Consider the following 23,618-nt stretch of genomic DNA (forward strand, 5'->3'; position numbering starts at 1 on the left):
TTCCAGTAAATGTTCACCGATACTGAATGAAATTGCATGTAGTGTTCATATAAGTCACCATCATACCAATACTGCACTTTCAAAAACAAAAGTCACAGAATTTGACCAAATGAACTACAGAGGGCGGTATTCACATCGGTGATTCGACATCTCTGTATGGGAAGAAGCAAGTTTGATTACATCATTTGGCAATTTGATCCTTATATAAGACAGTAAAGTATCTGTTATTAACATAATTTTACAAAATTGGCAAGAGAATTTACATATTTACAATACATAATTTGGCATTTAAACTAAGATGCTACCCAGTAATATGCACATATTAATACTGTGTTTACATTCAGAAAAGTTATATTAAGGCTATATCGGTTCGATATTAATACATTTATAGTTTGTACAGTGCCACTATAAAATATGACCCCTGAATATTATATTTGTTGGCACCACATTAGAAATATTTACATTAAATATGTATACATAAATGGCTAATTGCAAAACACAAATTTTGTCTTTCATACGTACATGAAGTGACTTCATCTTCCAGAGAATCACAAAGTCTCTCTTGGGCAATATCCCCAATTCTGATTCTCTACACTAATTATTCAAATTTTCTTTCAATATGCACTGCTTTTAAATTTAGTGATATTTAAATTCTACCACAGTTCTCCCCCTGTATATCACTTGGATTAGTCTCGGTTACCCAGACAGACTCTTGCCGCTGGGGGCTCTGCCTATGAGACCTCCCCCAAGTGAGAGTCCATTCAGGAAGCACCGATCAGAGCAGTGCATGCTGGGAAATACTTCATGTGCTACATTGTAGACTAAACAATTTAGATACTTTCGTGACAAGTTATCGCTTCTCAAGCATCATACATCTAAACTACAACAAACAGGGTTCGTAAGCCCATTGTTTTATGACTTGGAAGAAATGTACTATGTGATGGTTTCCCCAGATTCTCGTCTGGGTGGTCTCGTAGAAGAGACCTCCCAGCAGCGAGAGTCTGGGTAACCGAGACTAGATTCGGATTGAAAAGTATCACTCTTGTTTACTTCTCTATTGCAAATATCAATTTTTCCCCAAATTCGAAAAATATAAGTCACAATTTTTTAACAGTAGTGTTCCCCCTGTAACATTTTTTCCTGACAATTCAATAAAATGTCAGTTTATACATTCTAGTCTGACTTAGCACACAGGTTTGTTTGATATTTTGTTCACAGAAAAAAACAGACACAATCTTCAATATCACGAGAATCAAGTATTCCAACTACTTTCCAAATACTTCCCCCCCCCCAAACATTCCGATTGCTATTTTAGTGAAAATAAATTTTTGTGAAAATATTTAGTCATATGCATTCTATGCATCCCATCTGTTATTAGATAAAATAGACAACAATAATCTGTTATTCCAAATTTCCAAAATTACAATCTCTTTCCGATAAAATACTTCACAGAAGCTGGTTCTACTACTGTACAATATGAGAAATTTGAAATGTACATATTTACATTGTAAATCTATTTCTGACAATTTTATCTGAGATTTGATGGATTTTTTTTTTACCTCCATCTTGAAAATATTTGATTGAATGATGACTCTAAGCAAGTTCACATGCATCAATCAACCTTTTCTTTTTCACCTGACATAGACATATTATATTTTCAGAGATTCAAGTTCAAAGTTATTGCTTCTTAACATTACTAAAATTCAGTATGCTACATCTTGGTAGTATATGAGTCAACCATTGTAGAGACATTTATCAAGTTCATCTGTATAATGCAAAGTTCATCCGAGTTCACCAACTAATTGACCGAATATTGAATTCAGGGAAGTAAACATCGAATTCAACACTGAGGGCGCACTTCAAACATTGGCTATTGCTGCAGGTAAGATTGGTCAGCATCTGTACTGTACGTCTAAGTGTTGAAGTCCCACACTTTACATTTGTTGTCGTACGATGCACTGACTATCTTAGTTTCATCAAAATGAATGGCATTTACTTGACTGTGATGACCTTTCAATGTGTGAAGACTTTTGTCCCTGCAAAAAAATCAGAAGGTTACGTTGTTGTGAGAACTCATGTTTCCAGCAAAGAACATTTCACTCATTATTGTGTATGTGTATGTGTGTGTATGTGTGTATGTGTATGTGTGTATTTGCATGCATGCATGTGTGTGTTTGTGTGTGTGTGTGTGTGTGTGTGTGTGTGTGTGTGTGTGTATGTGTGTGTGTGTGTTAATTCATATTACAGGTGATATCGACACAGGTACTGCCACAGGTTTTGTCAAAGGTACTGTCATTGTCATGGTTGTCCTATCATCTGACTATCATGAGATACAACATTATACCATAATGTCCACCTACTTTGTAATATCCCAGTATTTCACCATTCCATCTTGTCCTGCACTCACTATAGTACCTTCAGGCTTATCTGGGTCTGACATCCTCAACTCCAAAGCTTCAATTCTGAAATTATACAAATCATAAAAATTTTAAAACTTACCTCCCAGAACAAAAATCTATACTTTGTAAGTACAAGATTTCATCTGATCATAGACAGTGGAGAAGAAACCTCCACTGTCTATGATCTGATATACTGAGCCAAATGATTTAAATACAAGAATTTCATAAACAGAGTGAAAAGAGAATGTTACATTGATTTTGGATGACTATTTCAAAACAATAGCTTTTTGTTGCAAAAGTCAATTTTTTGATATCCTGGTACATAATCATGAATATGACTATTAAAGGGGCACAAGCTGAGTTTACATATTTTGGGGATGTACTTTTTTTCTGCATATTAAAGGTAATCAAAGTATTCCGCTGACTGATGTACATTTAAGAATCATCAACTGTTCAAGTACAAAATTGACACTTACCTCTTTTCATGCTCTTCAAATGTTCTAACACAGACAGCTGTTTCCAGTTTCCATAGCGACAACAATTCTCCCACTGCACAGGCAAAGAAGCCTTTGTGAAAGCTGAGAGCCATAATGGACGTGGTTTGACTGGCCCAGATGATTTTAGTATGTTTACCAGTCTCTGTACTCCAGATTCTAATACTCTGAATACATGGAAAGGAAAACAAAATCTGGTTAGAAATTTTCAAACACGCTGTTTTTTAAAAAAAAATCTCTAATGTATGTCACAAGAATGAAACAGTTCTAACATTCAACTGTATGCATTTGTTTGGTAATTGCATCCCTCACACACATCTTTCAGAATTGAAATACTGTACTTGAATTTGACCTGAATGCCTAAGTATCAAAGTCAATAATACAGAAAACACACAAGTACCTAAGCTCAAAGTTAATTTACAAGTACTTCAAAAGTAAATGTTTTACAAAATTTGACTTTCTCTATGTATCAAAGTCGCTAACATTCTTGACAGACAACATGGTGCTAGATACACTGATCCCCTTTTCTGCAAGATATACAACCACCCTATCTGAAACTGCAGACATTTTCTGACATTTGTCTGTATCATAGAAGTGATAGTACTCAAGATCTGCCCAGATAAAAATACTCATACGGATACAAATAACAGAAATAAAAGCATGTATCAGAGAGTGAAGGTTTAGATAGATTGTAATCATCACTATACCCTATCAGCTGATCCAGTTAACACTATTTGACAATCGTCATCCATATCAATACAGAACACAGCCTGAGTATGACCACGTAATGTATGCAGTAACTGACATCGACTGATATCCCATAATTTGGCCTGAAATACAAACATAAAAGAAACGAGTCACATGATCTGATGTATCTTTATAATCTGATACATAGATTAATGTTACTACAATAGCTAAAGTTCTGATTCTAATTCATCATGAATATAAATGTATCGTAGTTAGTTTTTTCCAACATTTTGAACTAAAGACATAAACTAACTGATATATATGTAATTGTATAAATTTAACATGTAATGGTTAAAAGCAGAAAATGACTAATTTTTGGTAAATGCATATACCATATTTGGGTCAACTATGTTAATGTGTATGTTGTCATAGCAACACCAAATATCTATGTAGTTATCACTGGAATGTAAAGTAACTTGTATGTCAGTATTGAAATTAATTGAAACATGTCAGAATTCTATATACTTAAATAACTAAGTATGATAGAACCACTGACTGATAATCAAAACCAACACATAACATAACATACCTATCTGTAAAAAACACTTAGAAACACTCAATAAATATTCCACGTTCAATGCTACAGTAGAAACTGTATTCCAGGAGAGTAAACTTTATAAAACAATTATCTGACCAACAAAGTATCATAAAATACTTACAGTTCTGTCTTGAGATGCGGATGCCAATAGGTTCTGTTTCCTGACGATAGCCCAAACAGCGCCCTCATGGCCAAATAAGGTACGGGCACACGTTCCTTTACGTAAATTCCAGACTTTGATAGTACAGTCGTAGGATCCACTAATGAGAAGATTACGAGTGAAGAAACTCAGACACCAAACTCCTTTCTGTTAATGAAATCAAATAACTTCATATAACTACAAAAAAAATATTCTAGTCTCTATCAATATATACAAACTAAAGGTTGGCAGCTTGGTCATTCATTCATCTTACACCACCAAGTCATTCTAGTTCAGTGAAATTAAACTAACATTATAAACCAAACTTGTCGTGTTATCAGTTACTGCATAATGAATACTTGAACACCAAATAAAACCACTTTATGTTATAATGGTGAAATAAAAGCAATTTCAGATCTAAAACTTAACTTTCATCCTGATTGAATAAAATACATTTCATTAAAGGCTCACCTTAGATTAGGATAAAAATTCTAGGTGTGAAATATGATTGTTTGATGACAGACCTGTTGAAAAAGTTGAACCACAGCAAAAGAATGATCCCATGTAATCTTTATTAAGGATAACACTAATGTGATGACCAGGGATTGAAACATGGCCCTTTGAAGAAATCACTTTAACTATTATCAAAGTTCTGTTCTCACTATATTTCTTAGCTTCTACCTCTAAAACCACAGTAAACACATTTACAATGGATGCTGACTTACAGAGTGTCCCTTGAGTGTTTGGAGTTGATTTCCAGTCTTGGCATCCCATATCTTAATTGTTGTGTCTTTACTACCACTTGCCATTCGCCTTCCATCAAAAGTCACTGACAACACCCTGCAATAGAGATAACAAATAAAAATTGGGTTTTTAAAATGAATTTAATGATGGAAATTTTGTGTTTTTGTTTCACAATTCTGTTTTGTTTTCTTAATTTTAATGTTTGATATGAGATGTATATGTGTGTTTTAATTCAAATAATTGTATTTTTGTTTTATTATTCAAATTAATAATGTTGTCTTCTGCATTTGTCTGTTCATACATTCACATTCAACAGGCTTTGTCCAATTGTCTGATTGTTGGCTTTACCGCTGGGTGGCAAAGTGGTAATGATCACCTCTACAATCATGTCATTGCCACTACACTGCCTAGCGGTAAAGCCAACACAATGACAGTTTGACAAATCCAGTCCACCACAACAGACGAAGCATTACTTGTAACTAATTAGAACCCCTGGTCACGATACAAGAACTAATTATTACTACTGCCTAGTTACCATTCTTGTGTAGAATCAAAACTAAGATAAAAAAAAATTTGACTTTGATTAGTTGTATATGGTGAAAGCACTTGACTTACTTTCCTGTATGACCTTTCACCTCTACTTCCTTGAAGTGACCAAGCTCCCAGTTTAATTTCAGATACATGTTATCCTTGTAGACATTTTTCCACTTCATATTGGCAGTCACTGGCACCTCTGGAAAATTAACATTGGGAAGTATGTTCATTTGGAATGAAAATATGAGGATAAACATGCTGTGAAGGAATTGATACACAACAGACTATGATGGATGACACAAGTATTATTGACTCATTTAGCTTTCCATAACTCACCACAATCTGAATTAACTCACCTATTTCAACTTCATCACATTTAGCTTTCCAGATCTCATCACAGTTAGCCAGTCTTTGCCATATTCTACTAACTTGACAAGCAACTAGCAGTTCCTTGGGTGACAAACAATGCAATACCCTCAGTGCAAGATATTCTGGTAGCAGTGCTATGAAGTCTCTGTACTGTTTCAACTGAAAAATAAAATAGAAACCGATGACATTTCTGGCAGGAAGTCAAATTCTTTACGTAGCACATTCTAGGACATGAGTACTTGAATACATCAAATTATTTCATGTGTCAAATACAGCATTGAAATAAACATATGAATTACAACATTCGAGTTAGTGTACTTCAGTCATGGCATGTACTGTACATCACTTTTACTTTAATGTAATACTGTTTTTAGACTGCATTCTGCATTTGCATATGCTTACAAACAAAAGGTTTACCAACAATTAGCCATTGACATAAACATAGTAATGACCTTGCTAGCATAGTATAAGGTAGTAAAAGTAGGGAATACTTGTGATGTGATTTCAGGGGTTCATGATCATTACTATTTTTAGGAAAATATATGAAACATTTGCTCAATGTAATTTTTGCAAAATGGCATTTGAAGCCTTCAGCTGTACTAGGGTAAAATGTAGAACTCATTGCCCACCATGAATCAGGATACATAATCAACAACTTAGTGTTAATCAAGTTGGCTTACATGTTCAGATTGCACTAATGAAATTAAATCATTCAGGCAACACTTTCCCTACACTATGACTTGCGTCATATGTGTGTTAAGTCTGGATGAGTCCATGGATATCACTGTTCTGCAGGTAAAAACTGACCAGAAGGTGAAAACTATTGTCAGCTGGTGAAAACTAATCAGCTGGTGAAAACTTTTGTTAGCTGGTGAAAACTGATCAAAAAGTGAAAAATACTTACTGAGAGGTAGCTTGAAATGAAGTACATCTGTCTGGAATCTAACTTTCTCATCATTTTGTGAAGAAACTCATTCCTTTGAACGTCTGAAAAAAATACCTCATATTATGAGTGTGGTTTATTCTGTAGTATTAGAACACTTAATTTGCATATCATGTGATTATAGTTTATGTGATAATATAATTCTGTAGTATCATACTAGAACACTTAATTTGCATATCATGTTATGTATGAATATCAATTCTAGGGCAAAAACATTGCACAGAAAATTCTTGGACAATATAAAAACGAGAATAGAGAGCAAAGTCTTAGTTTACTATAACATCATTCAGATCACATTTAGGAATAGACTGAAATCTGAAATGTTTGTCACTTTTACGCTTCACTTACATCGTGCGAACGACACAAAGGAGGAGCTTAAACAAAACAAATCTGTCAGTCTTAACAACAGTTCAGTACTTGTACATTAGAACTTGCCATTGCAATGCATCACCATAGTAACTAGAGGTCACAACTAGAGGTCATATATTGTCAGTTGTCATGGTAACCAGATGTGACAAAATTTCGACTTACCACTCCAGCAATCTTCAAACCAGTGATACAACTGCAAGCCTTCAGGAGGGAGTTTATGAACAGAAAGTTGGTCTTCTGGTCCTTTGATAACCTGTTGTAATTAATGTAAGAGAACCAACCCTTTTATTCTGTACTTACATGTAAACAACTGATTCAAGTAAATGGATTTGACATTTATCGTTTTAGTTGAAAACAAATTTTGTAGTTGACTCTTATCGTCTGATTTAGTCGGCTGTCAAAAGTTTTAGTTAGCATATCCCATAATACAAGTACTTTTCATTGAATAGTTTTGTGTTGAATACAGCCCATTTCAAGTGACCGTTCACCAGACCTGTTTTGACACAACTGCATAAAAACCAATAAGAAACTGTACATGCTACAGTTTAACAATCTTGCAACACTTTCTTGTTACATTTTGTCTAAATGAAATGAACTGAGGTGCCACTATGCAGACATAAAATGCAGACATCAAAACATTGGTGCTAGCATGTCTGCATCTAGTTGTAGTATGTTTATATGGTTTAATTCATTTAACACAAAATGTAGCAAGAAATTGTTATCTTACTATCTTAGTGCAGAATATACAGTTTCTTATTGGTTTCTGTGCTGTAGTACAAACATGTAAAAAACACCAGTGTCTTTGATTGAATGAACTGAGCTTAGAAAAGACTTCACACAAGGACAAAATTTGGTAAAACAGCAAAATAAATGATACAAAAACAACAGAGGGTGCCTATGATGTAGGTTTTAGGCAATGCTTTTATCTGTATGTCTTATATCTGTGGAAATAATAAATGTAACACTAACAGTTGTACATTATAATGTATAGCATTCTATCAGTAAACAGAGTCGTGAGATCCCAGCTCCTTTATGCTTTGATAAGATACAGCCACTAATTATATTGTATGTCTTTGCATGAACCTTGTCTCTCATTCCTGCTTACCATGAACAATCAAATGCACTGGTGTTTTTTCACAGGTTGTAATTAAACACAGCTTGTGAAGGGTAACTTTAAACAGGCTATATACCAGATATATGTACTTACTGGTGATTTCTTTCCCCTTGTAATCTCAATACTACTCATAGACTTCATAAGTCGTTCATCTTCAACCACTGGTTCATAAATTAGTTTACCATCGCGTGGACTTTCACTTTGTAAATGACGTCGTAGAGGAGGAAGACTAAGTGACCTGTGACAATAATAACAAACAAACAAACAGGTAAATAACAATAAATATATGTTCAATAGGAATGATTTGTTTACTGATATTCCCAGGTAGTTTTAGTTTCAGCATTAAAATGAATATTTACAGTTCTTGTACGTAAAATATACCTGTAATTATGACATCTCAATATTGTTCCCCCCTTCCCCCACTCTCACTCATTTACTCCCTCTTCCCTCATGGACATCTCATTACTCTTACAAGTACCATCAAATGCCTTGGTAATAACCAATGTAACATTCATTCATGTAAACTTAGTAAATAGTTCACCTCTGCTAATAACTTACCTGGCTAATAATGGGGCTGACTTGGACTTTGTAAGTGAACGAGGAGAACTTATCCGACTTTTTGGTGAAGTTGGTTTCTTTGGCAAGACTGGTAATTTTCCGGTATTTCTCAAGACTTCTGTCCATCTTGATTTGTAATTACTGTGATTGAAAAAATGTCAAAGTTAAAAAGCCTATTATATCTGGAGTTGTACTTGTTTTTAGTTAGACTTTATGTATACACTGTAAAGTATGGATAATGCACATATACCAGGGATATTTAATTGTAGACATAATGGATTTGCACTATACGAAAAGTCATATCTTTCCACTGGGGTAAATCTTTAGCAGAGGATGTGTAATGTTGTGAGTATGAGACAAAGTGACACCTTTTACTTAATTCACCCACGGTGATCTCTCCCCTGGGGCTGTAAACAGTCAAAAGTTTCACTTTGTCTTGTAGTATCCCTTGACAGAGATGGTAGTTAGGTGGGTCACAGGTAGGATAAAGGTTGGGTAAAAGTGGGTAAATTTGACTTATAGTGTTGTTACGAGTGATAAACGCATGTACAGTTGGTAAAATCTACCAAAGTCCCCATTTTTTAACTGGGGTTCCCTGCTAAAATTATAGCATTGAAATCTATTTAAGTTTTACCAGGTTTCCTCCCCTTGTTACTGAGAGATAAATTGATGTGAATAAGATATACATTTGTAGTAAATTGAAAAACATCTGCAATACATAAAGGTGAGTGACTTTTTAAAACAGACATACTTCTGTAACTATGAGTAATGCTGTTTGATCTGTTCTCAAAATGTTGCCTTCTGTAGTGCTAGTATTATTCAACTCAAATCTGGGACAATACATAACTCTGCTCTATTTCTCGCCATGCTTCCGCTACTACACATAGTGTTGGTATAGGACTGCCTGTACATAAGTTTGATAGTTTTAATGAATCTATTCCATACTTACAGTATATGGTCTGAAAGTGGTTCTTCTTCTCTATGCATTTTTGGCTTAGGTTCAGCTGTATTGCACTCCATCACATCAGTTCTGTGTTGAATATAGGCACTGCAAAACATCAAACAAAAGTCAGTTTTAGTCATTTATGTCCTGTTTTGTTTTTAAACTTGACTCTTGCACACTGATAGAACAAGTACCTGAATCAAGAGAATAAATGTTAATTTGTAGATACTTGTGAGTCTTAACTTAATTGTAAAATACTAAAACTAAATGATATCATTTATAAATAAATCTTAAAACGTACGATGACATTGCAAAACTTAATTTATGATTAATATGGAAAGTGATGTAATAAATTACTAAACAAATTAATTTGACAAAAAAGAGAAATTGCTTGTTTTGCAAGATTTTAGCAAGGTAACGTGTTATAAATTTATCTACATGTAATGTGCAAAGTATTGTCACTGGGTACTAATTTCTGCAGAAAAAAACCCAACATCAGTGAAATGTGTGCAAATGAATTCTAAATACTGCAGCCTAAGTATTCTCACAGTAGATCAATTCCATAAATATCACTTTTCCAATTTTGATTCTATACAAGGAATTATATATTGGGGAGATGTCAAAATTTATTACATTTTCATACTAGCACTAATTTCTATGCATATATATGGTTCAGAATGTTACCATTATTATAGTCACACAAAGACAAATCTTCTCCTTTCTTAGCCACTGAAACCAGGTGTAATATTAGGTCCACAGACAGACAGGCAGACAGACAGACAGATCGACACAAATGCAAACAAACAGACAGACAGACAGACAGACACACAGACACACAGTCATAACTACCTCCTTCTTCCCCTTGCTGGGGGAGCTTAATATTATTCACTACAGTTAAAAGGACTATAGTGTCTAGTACATCTGTACTCCCTAGTACAAATTATGAAAGGTATATTAATATTTGTAAGAAGGCCATTATAGAATACTGAGTATGGAGGAACTGTCATTGTTAGTAATTCAAAGGCAAACATTTATTTCATTCACAGATAAATTGGAAGAGCAAACAAAAGGAACTGGTGACCTTTGATCCATTGATTAAAATCCTTTGACAACCATTATTGACTGACATTTGTATAATGGATGTGTCTTCACTGTTCATACAATCTTGTCTAATATCACCTGTCTCTTTCTCATGACAATTTGATCTTTTAGACTTTATATTTGTGAAAAAGAATTGCTGGAATTTTCATATGATATAATGTTTAAGTGCGGGAACTGAGATATCAAGTGTTACAATACTACTGTTCATATAATCTTGTCTGCTGAGTCATCTGTCTCTTTCACATTACAATTTGATCTTTTACACATTGTTTGTGACCGTCAACAGGGTTTTGGAAATTTTCAAAAATTAATTTTTTTGCTTGATAATTCATATATAGTTTATGCATAGTACAGGTATAGGACTGTCGAGACATCAAAATGTTACAATTATACTGGTCATACTATCTTGTCTGCCGAGTCATCTATCTCTTTGAAATGAGTTTGATATTTTTGATGTTATATTTAAATATTTTTCAAAAAAATGAAAATTGTGAAAATTTCCACATGAGGTGATATTTAAAACTTAAGTTTTTGTGATGATCTATTTTATATGTGGTAAAGTGTTACAAATTTTACTAGATAATAAATTCCTTGATAAATCTGATTAATATAGGATGTTTTTTGGCTAGTTCAATTTTTCAAGTTATATTTTTGGCTTATAAAACCTTCTCTGAATTAACCATTTGGGGTATTATCTTGATTGTTGCCCCAAATGAAGCCCCTGAAGGATGAGGATGATGTAAGGAAATAACTTATCAGATGGAATTGAACAACATAGCCAGCCTAGTCCAAAGACTATATGGCTTGAAAAAGTAGTCCACAGTATATCAGTCAGAAAGACAAGTCATTGGCCTATATACCAGCCTAGATTATCACATTCCAGTTAGGTCAATTCCTCAGGTGGATGGTTTTTTTTTTACCCTGACATACTTATTTCTATTCATAAGTACATTGTCATATTAAACATACTAAACAGAAGAGAACTGCATTTAGCACAACAAAATGCCAAGTTGTACAAAAAACACACTGATTAAAATCTGAAAACTACAAAAAAAAGAAAAGAAAAAAAACTTTTTGAAAGACCTGGACCCAGAACTCTTGTCTATTGAGAAGCATTGATAAAGGTACAAAAAGGTGTACAATACACGAGTACACATATCAAATATTTATTGTCTGCATAACTACCAGATTTGTACCTGATGAAAAAGTACTGTTTGATTTTCCACTCAAAGAATAATAAATATTGTCTAAATTGCCTGGCTACAAACTTTTATTTGGTTGTCTAACACCATGGTATGCATACAGCCATGTACATTTTTGTATATACCTTGTTACTTTAAGTAAGACATAGATTTTATACAATGTCGACTCGCAGTAGTAGGCTATCTGTGGCTTCAAATCTCAAGATCTGTCTTTCAAAGCCACAGATGTAACATTTACACTAGCCCTCCAGATACTCAGTATCAGATTTTGGGTTTTGATAATTTTACAAAACCCACAGATTTGTGCATCTAAAGGCCGAGTATGCTGACAAGTTTCAGCTTGAATTTGTTACCATTCTACTAAGCATTTGAAGGATAAATTTACAGACGTTTGCAACATTTACAGTCTACATTTGGTGAAAAGATGTTAATGCTTTTAACACATGTGTGAGGTTTATTTAATGTAATAGTGTTATTTGACCAATCTATTAATAGTTCAACTAATCGAAAAGACTCGGTTATTTGGTTTGTCAATGTTTAGCCTACCTGTAGACTTGAAGGACTATTGCTACTACACTATTGCACTATGCTAACTGACATTTTGAGTTTTGGAATTTTCGCTGTCCTTCCAAAAAAAAAATCAATCAGAATGTCAGTTAGGACAGCAGAATATTTAGTAGTGTGGTTGTGATAGCCCTTCAAGTCTGCAGGTAGGCTAGTCAATGTTTCTGATGACTGGTATTATCTATAACGCCTAGAGTCCAGTCATGTGGGCAGTTTTTGGCTCTCACTCTGTACACATGCATTTCAATATGGCATTTGTCTTGGTAGATGAGCAAAGTGCAAATGTACATCATATCGGTACATGAATTAAAAATTCTAATTTTGTTACTACACCTAAACCCAAAATGTATGAACTGAAGATGAATTGGAATCATTTGAGTGAACATCAATATTGATGCTGCGTGGTCTTTTTTTTGATGAGGTTTGATATCACAACCATTACTGAAATTTAAATACATGAATTTGATGCAAAATTTGATGACAAAGTATGTTAAAAAATATGAGATGACCCTGTCAAATTTAAACAAATGCCTGTAGACTTTACCATAACCTTATCACTATCATGATCAAGAAAATATACCAACCTTTTAATTCTGTGAAATTTTTTCTTTGTTTTCTTCTGTTTCTTCTCCCTGCTACTGTGCGTACTGATGGGTGTAAATTTATTTTCTGGGAAATTTTGTTTGGAGGAATACATAAAGTCTCTGTGTAGTGCTGGTTGAAGTGTGGTCCATAAAAACTGAACCTGGTTGTAATTACTTCTTATCAATAACCCTTCAAGAACTTTACATCTCTAAAAATGAAAAACAACAAAACATTTTGAGAAAAATTATATCAGATAATGATAGTGAAATACAGTCACTTTGGAGTGATAAATTAGAGACATACATGTGATGATTTGATTCACCTACGATGGACCTGGACCTCATGCAGTTATTCGTTAATATCCTCAAAACTGGCAGAATAATATCGTGGTTACATATTTTTCTTTTGAAAGTTTCATAATTTAATACATTTGCATATATCATTAGATATTGTTTTAGAGTAAATGAATTTTTTATTGTTTTATATTTATTTTAAGATCTGTACCATTAAAATTGTTGGTGTTAAAGCAGTTATCATACATAGAAATATGATACTTGGCATCATGTACTTTTAGGGCATCACACGCTTTTAGGGCATCATACACTTTTAGGGCATCACATACTTTAGGGCTTCAGTCATGAACAACTCTACGTATAAAACCTCATCACACACATCTTTCTTCTCCCCATTTATTGTTTAATCTCCTTCTCTAACACATTAGAACTTGTTGATTTTTCAATTTCTTATTACACTTTGACTGAATCAACCAATATATAAACGCACTTACAACAAAGACTGCTCCTGAAAAACACTCTATTCAACACTTGTCACAAAGCTTGTCTGAATTCATGAACCTCAGTATTACACTTGTAAGTTACTGACGTACAAATGTACACGCTTCACTGCTCTTATTCTTAGAAGCCAGAACATATGAAAGGAAATGTGGCGTTTCCTTCCTTCTCTTAATCACATTTGAAATGAGCCATAAAATGTCTTATAGTTTTACACTAATATCCAGGTGTACATGTTAATTTCACAGGAAGACTCAATATATTACACATCAGGTACTACTATAATTGCATAGTTTTTGCTAGTTTTTCGTTTGTTTGTTTTTTTGGTGGGGGGTGCCTAGTAACAGAAAGGTAATAACAGCATAATTCATATAATTTGTCTAAATTTAATAACCATAATTTGTTGAACTATCATGCCAAGTACATTTTAACAACTCACAATATTATTTTTCATTATTTTTTTTCATCACAAATCACATACACACGTAACACAGTGCAAACAATTTCCTGTTCTAGTAATAGTATGGCTTCTGCAGAGTTCTTTTCAGCACAGCTACATACTGTACTGTGAACACATACTTATAAATATAATTTCCTGTACCAGTACTATTTCTACACATCCTGATCAATACGTCTACACTGAGCACAATATGATTTCATTTCTCCGATATAATCAAAAGTCAGTTAATTTGTTGAAGACCCAGGGTAAAATTACAACAACTACGATACTGACCTATACAGCAATGTACTTGCCATTTTGCAATTATGGTAGATTCACATAATGACTGACTACAGATAAGTTGAAATTCTAACTTCTGTTTTACAGAAATTGAAGATGGGGTGAGAGGAGGGGGTGGGAGTGGGGGAGGACACAGGCAAAACTAATTACAATGTAATAATACATAGAACACTTCTTTGACCTGCGACGTACAATGGAACGTACACACAGGTAGGTGTGAAGCAGGTTCATAGAAATTTCAGGCGAAGGAAGACATTTTCTGAATAGCAAAAACAACAAAATTGTATGAATTCCTTTCAAATGTTAGCAAAGAGACAATATTTAAAGTGATAGACAATGCTGTTTGGCTCCAAAACATTATGTTGTCATAGCAACAACAAACTGGGCTATTTTAATAGAAGTTGATGTTTTTTTTACAAAAAGACTCACTACATATGTGGTATGGAAGAAAACGGTGTACACAATATTTAGGGTATTCAAGGGATTTGGGATTCTTAGCATCAGCAAATAATTTTATTAGTGTTAATAATTTTGGGGCTCATACCGATTATTGTAATTGTACCAAGATAACATTATTGCTTGGTACCAATAGTATTCCAGGCTTTAATACTAACACAAAGTGGGACAAAGTAAATATTTACATATATATACACTGTGGTAGAATTAGTGAGCCATTTTCACAAGTCACACTACCTTGTTATGTTATCAGTGCCAAAATAAAACTTCATCTTCATAAAAACAAACAGAGCAAGAGATACAATGACGTAGACACTTACATGTACTTTGTTAAAATGAAACTTTTCTGTTCTTTACAGAAGTTTGAAGGGAAACTGACATTATTTGTGAGGTTTTTCAAAACAATGCCATTCTAGAATTTCAGAATCAAATGTCTGTGCATTAATTGCTGCAAAATAATTGATCAAATCTTTGGGTTAATGTATGATGTCACTCTCTTGGATACATAAATTTTTACCATTTTAGTGTCAACAGTACTATAAAAGTATGTGAAAACTTACTCCAAATCTCTACCACATTCCATATGAATGACATACATATACATTTCTATTCCTAACTATAGTATATCCTACTACACTGGGTATGTTCTTTACACACCAATGGATGGCCAGTCAAATGTATCATGGTATCACTTACAGTTACTATGACAACCAAGCTATTACCTATCTGAGGACATTCACAGACCATTGATTCTTTGTCCTCATACATTATCCAATTTACAAAATTGATGTAACTCCATTCATTTTTCAACTTTTACCTTAATAGTTGATTCCACTTCATTTTAACAATATTTGAACACCAAATTAATGTACTCATGGGACCTCAGTGACTCATGCTAAGATGAAGTCATGCTTGATAGACCAGAATGTTCTCAATCAATAGCTGTAGACAGTTTGCTGGGCAAACCCCCACATACTTAGTTTTGATAGCACAGGAAAAGACTATAATGTGAAACAGTGATGCATATACAGTATGCATAGTCTGGCTGGGTCTATGCAAGCTGTAAATGGTAGTGTGCACCCAGTAAATTATAGTCTTGGTCAAAATATGTAGAAAATAGTACTAAAATGTAGTCTGGATTTATACAAGTTGAAAATGGTAGTAAAATGTAGTCTGAGTCTAAATAATGCAAGTTGGCAGTATTGTAATCCAGGCTTACAGACTATGATGCAAATACAAATACAAAAGTATACAGTACAGGACTCTTGCCCCAAATGAGTTGAAAATGGTACCAAAATGCATGTTGACAGTGGTACAAAAAGGTAGTCTGTCATACACACATACTCCAATACAAAACTATAGTGTTGGCCATTGCATGTACATTGTACACAAATATGGCATGAGTCTGCTTTACAACACTGGTATTCTTTCAATATTATTTTTACATGCACATGTACATGTACTGAAAATGTTCACAATTTTATGTGATTTTCTTCTCTCTGTCAATGAGGTGCCCATCCATTATAGTGGAAAACACAACACTGAAACATCTTGTATAATAATAGTGTTTACAATATATGGAAGACTGGTGTGGACAGCAACTTGTGACCTGATAATTACAAAACTGCGACCTGCGACTTACAACTGCCACTTGCGACTTGTCAGCCTTGATGGCGGTTCATTAGAATCAAAAGTTTTCTCATAATACTAGAGATTTGGGTATTTATGTTGTCGACAAGGGCGAGTTAGTCAATTCGAATATACCACTGCAGTTTTGTGAGGACACGAGGAAGCCTCGAAAAGCTTTCTTTATTACAACTCAGTGAACTATTTATCGCACTGTTCGTACTCTTGTTGAAGTGATCTGTGACTTAACTTCAACTTCAGTATACATGTATGTTTTGGTCTTTCGAGGTAAACAATAGTAGTCGGTAGTCAAAAGTAAACAATAAAATGACTATGTTATGCGTACTACACTCAAATTTACATTCACTTATGAAACGAGTTGGATGATGCAGACGGCAGCCATCCTGCTTTTTATTCGGCGAGTCATATCCTGAGTATGCACGCAACTGTTAGCTTACGTTATCAAGAACCGTTAGCCATTTTCATAGGAAATGCCATCTATGGGATTGCTAACAGGCTGTATCTTGAAAGCACCCATAAAAAATACTAACGTACAATATAACAATTAAGTCACAGTTTTAAAGGTCGCAGTTTTCAAGTCACAGTCGCTGTCCTCACTGTTCTTCCATAGCAATGCATGTTTTGTGATAGGCATTTTTTAGGGCTTCACACACACCCACTGAAGATTTGTACATTGACTTTTTACTACCCATTGTACTGTTTTATTGTTTGTATGTTTTAACACTGGGTAATCTATAAGTGGTGTTGTGTTGTGTGATTTTCTTATTCACCGGACTTCCAGTGAGTCCATAATAAAGTTTTCATAATAAAAATGCCCAAAAGACGAGATTTTTTATTATTAACTCAACCCTTGGAATTGGCTAAATTTCAACTCCCGACAACAAAGTTCAAACTTCTTAATTGCCTAAGGAGACAATACTTTGACTGTTGTACTGAGGCTGAGGTATTAAATAGTGGGACTCCCTAAGCACTGTCAGAGATGATTGATATACGTTTGTCTGTTAACAATTGACAAAATGCAAACTGCATAGACTACTATAGAGGGTGTGTTAGATCATTACGGTCTTTTAGTTCCCATTCTGTGTTGTAATACAATATACATGTGGAATGGCATAATGGCTGGATATCCATGAAATAACAACGGACGGCTATATACAGGTCATTAAAACTCCCACTGGTTGTTTTGTTGCTGTAAAACGATGCATGCATATGTGTGTACACAATACTATTGTAGTAAGCTACTGTTACTATGGTAACTTATATGCAGGTATACAAATTGCAAGTTGGGGAATGGATTTCAATTACTACATACAACCCATAACACCAAAGTAAAAGTGTTTTCGGTATGTACCACAATTGTGTATAGCATCCATATCAAGTGTAATAGTATACTGTTTCATTTGTTAATTGACCACATTACAAAGGCCACATGCTACATGCTAGGCTTGTAAATAAACCAATTGATACGGTAAACTTTCACACTTGATATCAATGTTATAAACTAGTGTAGCACATAGAGAAAGTGCTTTACTTCAGTGTTACTCATTGTATATATGTAATGGTAATTTTAAGAATTATCCAAAGAACTTTAGGTACACACCACAGTTGTAATTTGGCAAGAGTGTGATGACACTTGGCTCTCATTTTTCATATAGTTCGTTCGTGTTTTGTTTTGTTCATTTCCGGCGAGTGTTGCCATGGGGAAAAAATGTTACTTATTCATCTATTAGCTTTACTGGTACCTGCCTATGTCATGTGTTATCGTGGTGTTTTTCCATGGACATGTTTAATTAAAGGGCATTTTATACCATACACGAGCTTAGTTGAACATAAAATAAGGAATATACACTCTGATCATTCTACGTCGAGACAACGTGCATCTATGTCACAACAACGTGTGTCTACGTCACTGGTTCTGCTGTGTACCAAATATAAGTGAAAATGTTCAAAATTGTCATTACTTTCCACGATTTTTCTTTGATATTATTGGCACTGGTATAATTATGTTATTCTCCAACATTTTTCTTTATTCAGCCAGAAGATACTCATGACCCAAGGGTTGTCACTACTCATCTAGCGACTTGTAGTGAAAAAGACCCTCTTACTCTTACATGTAGGTCAACTCATATTTTCCTTGGCTGAACAAAGAAATGTATTGAGGGATAACATCTAAATGTTTCAATAATCACAGGTTCACACATAGTATAATCTTTTTATCAGTGAAGTCATAAGGATTACATGTAGCTAGGATTATTCTTTCGTTCTGGACCAAACTTTTTCTATAGCTCTGCAACAGAGGGACAGTGGCTCTACCAAATGAGTATTTGTCACACCTTGATCTTAATCCTTATCCGAAACAAATACCAAGAAAACAGAACAGACATGAGAAAATCAGCAGACTAGAAACAGCTGTCACTTTTTATGATGAATTAATTATTGGAAGTAACTTATTTATGCAAGTGTTGCTGAAACCAACACTACTCACTTTGACCAAAGATCATTGCAATATTATACTGAGACAGACATTTGGGATAAATCAGTTGCTTCCAAATTTTTTACCTCTTTGAGCAGAAATTTTCATTCATATCCCTACATCTGTATGAACCAAGAGTTCGTGAACATTCATTTGTGGAAATTTCAATGCGTCTTTTTGATATTGCTAAATCTTAATATTCAAATTGACATAACATGATGACCTTTCTGACCTTTTGTTACATGACAAATCATAAATGTGCATGATGAATGTTAATATCACTCTGTGTATCTGAATACTAATGAATGGTTTTGCTATGTCACAATATCTAATGAGGTACATAATTTCCTTGGATACCACGAAATGTAACTTAATTGGTGAGCATTCATTGTATTATATTTGCTTGGACTCTGGAATATACACATTAAATGCAAACTAAGAAAACAGTGCTTTAATAACTTCAAAGCTAGCTGGTATTTTATCTAGCATGTCTCTGCAAAAATAGTCAACTCTTTGGGAGTTTTGTTTCCATGCAGAGATAACAAGGTTTACATGTAATTGAACAGAATTAAGAATAGCATGTCACTTTTATCTAATATATATTTTGCTGATAAACGTCATTTTTATGTGATGTCATTTATGTCACTCTGTTGTTCAAAACTTTATGTATCAGAAAATGGGTTTCACTTCAATCTCAAATTGTGTGGAAATTCATCCCCCTGGGTGTCCTCATAAATGCCATAGTGACTGACTCACCGTAAACTTTCGCACTTTCGCGGGAGACTGCTGTGCTGTTCATGAATTGATATATTCCATAAATTCAAGACTTTCATTATTTCTCCTAGTTTTACATCTAAAAAAATTCACTATTAACTGATTCCTGCTCCAAGCAAAATTCTTAAGTTAATAGATATTAATACAGATCTCAGCACTTAATAAAAATAATACATTCACAACTAAATGATGTAATTTTATTTTTAATTGAAATAATTATGTCACTGATGATTGAATCCAATCCAATCCAAATATTTGATTAACAGTTGAGCTTTTTGTTAGCAGCTAATTTTGAGTAGGTATGCTAATTATACATGTACTTTTAATGGTAATAATACTAAAAGCTCTTCATATGATACTGTTGAAAGGGAACAGCTAAATACTAATGCAGAGTTAAGGGTGGTAAGGTATGTAAAGCTCTTTCATTCACATTTTATACCCCCCAAATGTTTTTTTAGAAACCAGTTTTATCTTATCCCACACTTTTTCAGTTACTGGATTTCTGCAATTTTTTTTGAAAAATGACTGTCAATATGTATTTTGTGCTAACGAGTGATAATTCTATCTGAACAAACAGTAAATATATTATGAAAATTTCACATTGTATAAACAGTTGGTTGCAGCAACATTAATAGTTGTATTATTTTGCCAAGATTTAAATATCTTAACCTATTAAGACATAAATTATAACAGTTTAGGATTAATTATATGACATATGACATAGTGTCAATATTATTTCTAAATATCTTGTAATCTTATTTATTTTCTCAATATTAGTAAACTCATGGTAAACTGATTTGGTTGTCTTTTGTTTACTCAATAGTATTTGTTATTGTAGTTTGCTGATTAGTTTGTATAATACATTGGTCTGATCGGCTCAGTTGGTTAAATGGCTCTTTTTTTCAATATACTTAAAATAATGCACAGTATTTTTTGGTTTACGACTTGCACACAACAAGTTTTTAATGTTTCAAGGTGTAAATAATATACACCGCAGCCAAAATAGTACATTTGTATCAAACAAAGTTTGGTATTGTTGTTACACACTTACCTGCTCATGGGACCATCCCTCAAGCCACACCGACAAATGGTCAAGTTGTCGATCAAACTCCACGCTGTTTTCTGTGAAAGGTTTCCGTCCTCTGCCGAAATGCCATAGCCTTGGTACCTCCGAAGCCCCATTATGGCCCTGTCCTTCAAGAATCGTGGCCATTTCCAATGTTTGTATAATCAGATCACAGTTCGTTACAGTCAGCTCATTAACTGTGATACGCAGCGAAGCCACTCAGCGGTGTCTGGTCCCTCTGTCACTCCGACGGAGGATTTACAGATCCTGTAGCATCTTGATTTGTTCACGGACGGGTAAAATACTCAGATATACAGGGCAATGGACCTGGGTAACCGTCACAAACTTCACGGAAATCTCCAGAGCGGAGAACGACCCATCGATTGAAAGTTTATGACATGTGCATGTTGTGGTAATTGGCGTGAACAAACTACTATCATAGAGGGTACGATGGAAATTTTGTAGAATAAATAGATACACATTCCATTCACTGATGCGTTAAATTTTATATGGTTCAAAGACTAGAACGTTGATTTACTCATTCCATACCTTTCTTATACTTTATAAGTTAGCTATTGTGAAGCAACATTTGTTATATCAAATACGAACACCCCTCTATAAAAGTAGTTGATTCCGAGATAAGCGTTTCCCCTAACTTAGCAACAGAGCGTTGTTATTGGCTCATGATTTATTCATAAGGTATTGACACATATTCGAGCCATGTTTGCTATCCTTGCTACATAGGACATGTATTATGCAAGTTTCTCTTCCGTGTCTAGATCTGGTAGGACCGCGACCGCGGGGCTGGGGCCGTGGTATCTAGGACAAGTCGAACCCCCCCCCCCATTACCACATTTGCCATCGTTTTCAACAAACCTAATTTTAGTTGCAATAATTGTAGCGTCTTGCTGCGGTTTTGAGGGCTTTTCGCCCGTTTTGGTGAATTTTTAATGTTTTTATACTTTGCAACACTTGTCCGTGGGCATAATATCAGTCGATTTAAAGAAATGAACAATATTTTGTTTCTTATCTATCTATCTATCTATCTATCTATCTATCTATCTATCTATCTATCTATCTATCTATCTATCTATCTATCTATCTATCTATCTATCTATCTATCTATCTATCTATCTATCTATCTATCTATCTATCTATCTATCTATCTATCTATCTATCTATCTATCTATCTGTCTGTCTATTTATCTATTTATTCATTTATACGTCAGTTATCAATTATCTTCAAATGCAAGTCCCAACAAAACCAGTAGGTGTTTCCAGTAAAAACAACAACCCTGTTACAAGCGCTATATAAAAAGACTGATGAATTTACAAATGTAAAAGTAAATTTCCCTAAATCGCCTCAGTGTCATTCTAGTTTCTGAACATAGTATCTGGTATCATTCCAATTATATTCCAACTATAAAATAAAATAGAGTGAGCCATTTCCACACACTAATTGTCATTCCACTGTAAATGTTGTAATTTCATCTTCTAAACATAGTATGATTCAGTTAGTTGTCATTTGTTTTTTTTTGTCATTTCACTGATTTGTCATTCGATTTAGTGTAAACTCTTTTTGGATGATGGGGGAGAAAAGGCAACATGAAATGTACATGTAACTGCAATCATCAGAATGAATTTGAACATGGCTGTATAGATTGTTGTTTGAAATATTCAAAGAAACTATTTCGAGTAGCTGCTGACACAATGTGTAAGGTACGCCGTGACGGGGCGCCCTCACACACAACGGTACAATCCCTTGGCCCATGACGTATCTTACAGTCTACTGCCAACCCTATGCAGAGCTTCTATGAGTGTAACTGGCACATGAGCGCACGAGAATTGTGTTTTATTGAATTTTAGTTTGGCCAGATGGATGAGAACTATGTATTTATTTTAGTTTACGATGGTTTTCTACTTCAAAAAATGAACTCAAGTTGAACTGCGAAAAACTTTTTAAAAAGTAAAAAAAAAATGATATTGTACGCCAAGCTTTTAAAGCTCACAAGACTCTTGAAGTGATTTGTAGACAAACTTTTGACTCACAATTTTTAGTTTTGCTCAATAATAAGTCACATACATGGACTTGGTCTGCGTTGTTTTAAATAATTTTTACACAGTAGAAAAAACATCATTAATTTGTTTTATCAATGAACAAGCCAAAATAAATACCATTCCTTACCCATATGGCCACTTTGAATACGGCGTGTGTCATGACGTGATTCTTTCACTGCCTGACAGCGTGTTTACTACCCAAGTTCAAAACTGGGATGTCCAGTCACAGTCACAGTCACAGTCAGTCACAGAGGGCGTCATTTAACATACT

The 23,618-nt window shown here is 34.1% G+C and overlaps 1 protein-coding gene across 1 annotated transcript; it reads right to left on the reverse strand.

The window, feature by feature from the left end:
* Nucleotides 1-942: 942 nt before the first annotated feature.
* Nucleotides 943-21,640, reverse strand: LOC144437811 (uncharacterized). The gene is made up of 15 exons (XM_078126837.1): nucleotides 21,275-21,640; nucleotides 13,343-13,551; nucleotides 9,898-9,996; nucleotides 8,949-9,089; nucleotides 8,484-8,628; nucleotides 7,439-7,529; nucleotides 6,869-6,951; nucleotides 5,952-6,123; nucleotides 5,677-5,794; nucleotides 5,043-5,157; nucleotides 4,300-4,485; nucleotides 3,601-3,723; nucleotides 2,876-3,060; nucleotides 2,361-2,462; nucleotides 943-2,036 (listed from the first exon to the last, which is right to left on the reverse strand). The coding sequence occupies exons 1-15, from the start codon at nucleotides 21,434-21,436 to the stop codon at nucleotides 1,913-1,915; spliced, it is 2,055 nt and encodes a 684-aa protein (XP_077982963.1). The 5' UTR covers nucleotides 21,437-21,640; the 3' UTR covers nucleotides 943-1,912.
* Between the last annotated feature and the right edge of the window lie 1,978 nt (nucleotides 21,641-23,618).

Source organism: Glandiceps talaboti, chromosome 7 (genome assembly GCF_964340395.1).
Source record: "Glandiceps talaboti chromosome 7, keGlaTala1.1, whole genome shotgun sequence".
Lineage (NCBI taxonomy): Eukaryota > Metazoa > Hemichordata > Enteropneusta > Spengelidae > Glandiceps > Glandiceps talaboti.

Bases quoted from the DNA above. Each gene is read 5' to 3' on its own strand.
- LOC144437811 (XM_078126837.1), bottom strand. From the start codon at position 21,436: ATGGCCACGATTCTTGAAGGACAGGGCCATAATGGGGCTTCGGAGGTA. The intron at 8,629-8,948 runs GTAAGTTATTAG...TTATTGTCACAG, and splicing joins TCAGCCCCATTATTAGCCAG to GTCACTTAGTCTTCCTCCTC. The intron at 3,061-3,600 runs GTATAGTGATGA...CCATGTATTCAG, and splicing joins TAACTGGATCAGCTGATAGG to AGTATTAGAATCTGGAGTAC.